We start from the raw sequence: 4,646 nt of genomic DNA, 5'->3' as shown, positions 1-4,646 counted from the left end.
ATACACACACACATATATATTTTGTATATATATTTGTAACGCCTCATTTAGGGGTAACACCAAAAAAGAGAATTGAAACATCCCACTAATTTTTACTGGTCCATGGCCCATCCACAAAGACCAGAGTGGCCTACATCCCCTCTGTGCTGCGCAAACAGAAAATGGGAATGGAAGCATGGTGATGGAAGATGATGAGAGTGATGTCGAAGATGGAGATATCACCATGTTAAATACTGAGGTAACATCATATGTGAAAACTACACCAATCAGGCATAACATTACAACCACCTGCCTAATACCGTTTACATAGCAGTCACCACGGTAGTAGGTTGGCACTCATGTCAGTCTGCAGCTCACTGGGCTTCTTCTGTTAATCCATTTGCTTCCACAGTTCTACTGTCAGGAAGAGCACAGATGTGTCTACAATTCAGTGAAGAACTTATGCAGAAGGAGTGAAAACTGTGGTCATGAGGACAAGTTAGAGAGGAGAAGATTTTAGACAAATTCAACAGCCTCACTGCTCTAGATGTGATACCACCACTACAACCCCTGACTCTTTCTCTTCATAGAGACCAATGTACAGCATTTCTCATTTTCAACCATTTTAACAAAGATTCAAATACATATTAATCTTTTGAAAAGTACAAATAGAAGTTAAAAGTTTAATCTACAGTAGGGCAACCTCATCATCAGTGAGCTGTGGGTGGCCAGTTCAGCGTTTGTCCTTCCTTAGACACTGTTGGTCGGTACTAACCTCTGCAGACCAAGAACGCCCACCAAGACCTGCAGTGTGGGAGATGCTCTGACCCAGTCATCCCACCATCACAGTCAAAGTCACTCAGATACTTGCCCATTTTTCCTGCTTCCAACACATCAACTTTGAGGACTGAATGTTCACTTGCTGCTTAATATACCCCACACACTGACAGGTCACTGTAACAGATGGTCAGTGTTATTCACTTCACCTGTCAGTGGTCATAATGTTATGCCTGATCGGTGTAAATACATATTCACACAAACACAAATAGATCAAAAACAATGTGACAAAAAGAGCATAAAAAGCAAACAAGGCCACATTGAAAGCAAACTTATAATAATATGAATTCAGACACAAACATACATTACACAACTGTTACTTAACTGATGATTGCTTATTTACCATTCCATATTCAGTTAAGTATTCTCGAGTAAAAAAGCAGCCCATGCCAAGCACAAACAAAATTTGAGGGTTTGAAAGCCACAGTGATTTCAATTAATTGCAAAGAGGGCATAATTTTGAGGCACTTGCTCCTCTGAACAGGCATCAATAAGTGAGCTCTAAGAAGCAGCTACATCAAAAAAATAAAATAGACGGGGGGAAAAAAATCAATAGACAAATGATTTCTCAACACCACTCAATAATTTCTGTCTTCTTGAATCAGCCTCAAAAACGAGGCTAATTGCTGGGCTTACACTACCTCCTCTTGGATATAGAAAGGTTGCGTTTTTTCCCACCATACAGTGTAAGGGAGCATTTAGTCACTAATCACAGTTGCTCATTCACCAGGATATGCTGGAGTTCATCCAGGCCTACTAAAAAGAGGGAGCAACATGATTAGCAGACACAATGGCAAGTGCACCTGCTTCTTTAGGGTCAAGAAGAAGAGGAGAAAACAGAATACACTCCTCACACTGGATAGCGGCCTCCTTGCTCAGACATGATTAATTGATCCACAGAAAAAGAAAGGAGAAGCAGAAATCGGGAGGAAAAGGTACTGATGTGCTTTGTAAGAGAGGCAGATTGGAAACAGTGCTGATTGGAAAGAGCATTGGTGACCTTTTTGATTATTAATGGTCCCACCTGAAAATGTCTTTGGTTGTAATGAAATCCTGGAATGGGAATTGACAGTAGTGTAGCTCCCCGATTCAATTTATCATGACCCAAAACTTGGAAGGTAGGGTAGAGAGTAAAAGAAGAACAAGAAGGACAGAGAAATGCACACCACACAGAGAAGACCATAAATTTGGACTTTCAGCAAACCTTAGAATCTTAATTTCAACTCCAAAGCACACATTATAAAAATGAATTTACCTCTGAAATAACAAAAATGCTTTGGAACATCAAAACTGTTTGTGCAAGGTCACCAACAAAAACTGATTTCCTATTCCAGACTAAAGCAGTGTATGCGTTTGTGTGCATGTGTCTAACCAGGCTTGCAGCTCTTGATCTGCCTTGGCCCTCTCCTGCTCCAAGCCTTTATACAGCTCATCAGTTGTCTTCTTCAAGGCCTCCTCATCAACTGGGAACAAAATGAGACAAATAAGCAAAACCAGGGAGAAAACGAATTAGAGGGGGTGATTTTTTCTTAAGAAAGAGCTATTGTTTGCCAACAGGCCTATTGGTTTGTTGGAACAATGAATAGAGGAAAAGTGAAGTGTTCTGCATTGACCTAACATTATTTTGTTCAAAATAAACATTCAGAGTATAATGACTGAGCAACAGGAGTTTTTGCTTTTGCAGGAGTGTTACATTTGCTGTATGCCATTAAATGTAATGGAGTGTTTGTTGAGTTCAGTGTGTAGGCTTGTGAGTAAGGTGAGCTGGGACAGAAATCTTGGCCCTCTGGCTTCCATGTAATATGAGGCGAATGTGTGTAGGTGGCAAGAGCAACAAGAACACACATCAGCAAGGAACTATGGTTTTAAGGCACAGCATTTCAACACTCACTTAAACCCACAAACAGAAATTTGCCTAAAAACACGTAAAGAGGCACACACATCCTCAATCTTCAAATCACAGCAATACAGTCACCACCCTCTCTACATATATTCATGTCAGAGACATCATACGCATAGGTTTCCATGTCTACACCGGTCTGTCTTGGCAGGTAATCAAGGATGACAGTAAAGATGCCAGCCAGTGACCATGCCAAAATGTGCTCTGAAGACACAAGTGCCATGCACTGTGCTGCAGCACTGCAGTGTCTGAGTGTGTCAAGATTACGCTCTGACAGAATTAGTTACTGTAAATGAGATAATACCCATTGTCAGAGTCGAATATTACTTGGTAATATGTGGTAACAGCAGGTAAGCTTTTTGCACATACAAAACCCTAATTCCCAATGAAATGAGATTAGCATTAACTTATCACATGTGTAAAGCCATTCTTTTCCTATAACCCTGCAGTTGTACAACAAATATAGGAAAGAAACAAAAAGAATCTTAAAACAAAAACTGCCTTATGGCTCTAGCAGTGCAGTTAGTGTCTGCACCATGATCTTAAACATCTGCAGTGCTTAGGAGTTATTGTCATTATTTCACACCTGTCCCTCTTGGTGATTTTGGTTGTGGCTTGACTTCTTAATTTCTTTCAATGTCACGACTGGAAGCATTAGAAGACAAACAATTCCTCAACTTGCCTCACTCACTTCAATGTGAATTTAAATTGATTTTTTTTCATAACTGACCCTTGGGATTTAAAATGAAGTTTATCTACCTTGATTTCATTGTTTTGATTTAACAAAAGAGCTAATTGTCTAAAAACAGCCCCAATTGTAGATAAATATCACGATCTAATTAAATGTTTTAAATGTTACTTGGCCCAAAGCTTGTTCATCAGTTGTCTTGGGAATCTAAAGGAGAAACCTTCTGGACAGAGATAGAATTACAAACTACACACCTCTTTCAGGGAAAAGTTGGGAAAAAAATTAGGGTAACAATTCTTTGCTTGGGGCAGCACGGTGGCACAGTGGTTAGCGCCGTTGCCTCACAGCGCGAAGGTTCCAGGTTCGGGCCCCACCTGGGACCTTTCTGTGTGGAGTTTGCATGTTCTCCCCGTGCTTGCGTGGGTTCTCTCCGGGTACTCTGGCTTCCTCCCACAATCCAAAGACATGCAGCTTAGGTTGATTGGTGTCTCTAAATTGCCCATAGGAGTGCATGTGTGTGCGTGTGTGTGGTTGTTTGTCTATGTGTTAGCCCTGCGATGGATTGGCGACCTGTCCAGGGTGTACCCCGCCTTCGCCCGATTGCCGGCCGGGATTGGCTCCGGCCCCACCCGTGACCCCGCTCAGGGATTAAGCGGTAGAAAATGAATGAATGAATGAATGAATTCTTTGCTTCAAATTGTTTATATTTTTCTCTAGTGGTGGTTGTAGCATCCATTTAAAACAGCTGATAAGCCTAATAAGATCAATCTGTCTAAAACATAAGTGAAACAAACTCTTGATCACTGACTCTCACAGCTAAATGTTTTATTTTAGGTGAGTGAATTTTTTTGACTGATGCCAACAGTGACCTGAACCTCTCTGCCTTTGATGATATCTGATCATTGTGAAGTAAAAACCCACTTTTAACTAATTAAATACACAAAATTCAAAGCAAACTGTCAAACTAATGTCTGAATCTCTGAATGTGGCCATTTATGATAATCTTGCAGTTTTCTGTTATTTAAAAGTTCAGTGATACAACTTTAAGATTATAATTTTCTTCAGTGGTTTGATATAAAAATAAAAACAAAAATTATGATACTGTTGAACTGAGACACCAGTTACCAAGAGCTTGGTACAGATAAAGCTGGTGTCCTAGATACGCAAGTCATCTCTGTCCAAGTATTTCTCACTCCACCTTCTGTCATTTTTGTCTTCTTCACCTCCTTCAGCAGCTTTGTT

General features: G+C 40.3%; 1 protein-coding gene across 4 annotated transcripts in view; it reads right to left on the bottom strand.

The window, feature by feature from the left end:
- Positions 1–4,646, bottom strand: part of chchd3a (coiled-coil-helix-coiled-coil-helix domain containing 3a) — a 92,307-nt gene that overhangs the window by 75,907 nt on the left and 11,754 nt on the right. For all 4 annotated transcript variants that reach the window (XM_020599644.1, XM_020599645.1, XM_020599647.1 and 1 more), the window contains exon 4: positions 2,189–2,279. In XM_020599644.1, coding sequence (XP_020455300.1) covers positions 2,189–2,279 — 91 coding nt within the window. The remainder of the gene's footprint in view (positions 1–2,188; positions 2,280–4,646) is intronic.

The sequence above is a fragment of the Monopterus albus genome, unplaced genomic scaffold (assembly GCF_001952655.1).
Source record: "Monopterus albus unplaced genomic scaffold, M_albus_1.0 scaffold41.1, whole genome shotgun sequence".
Taxonomy (NCBI): domain Eukaryota; kingdom Metazoa; phylum Chordata; class Actinopteri; order Synbranchiformes; family Synbranchidae; genus Monopterus; species Monopterus albus.
Note: the sequence above shows the minus strand (reverse complement) of the source record. Positions and strands in the feature narration are given on the sequence as shown.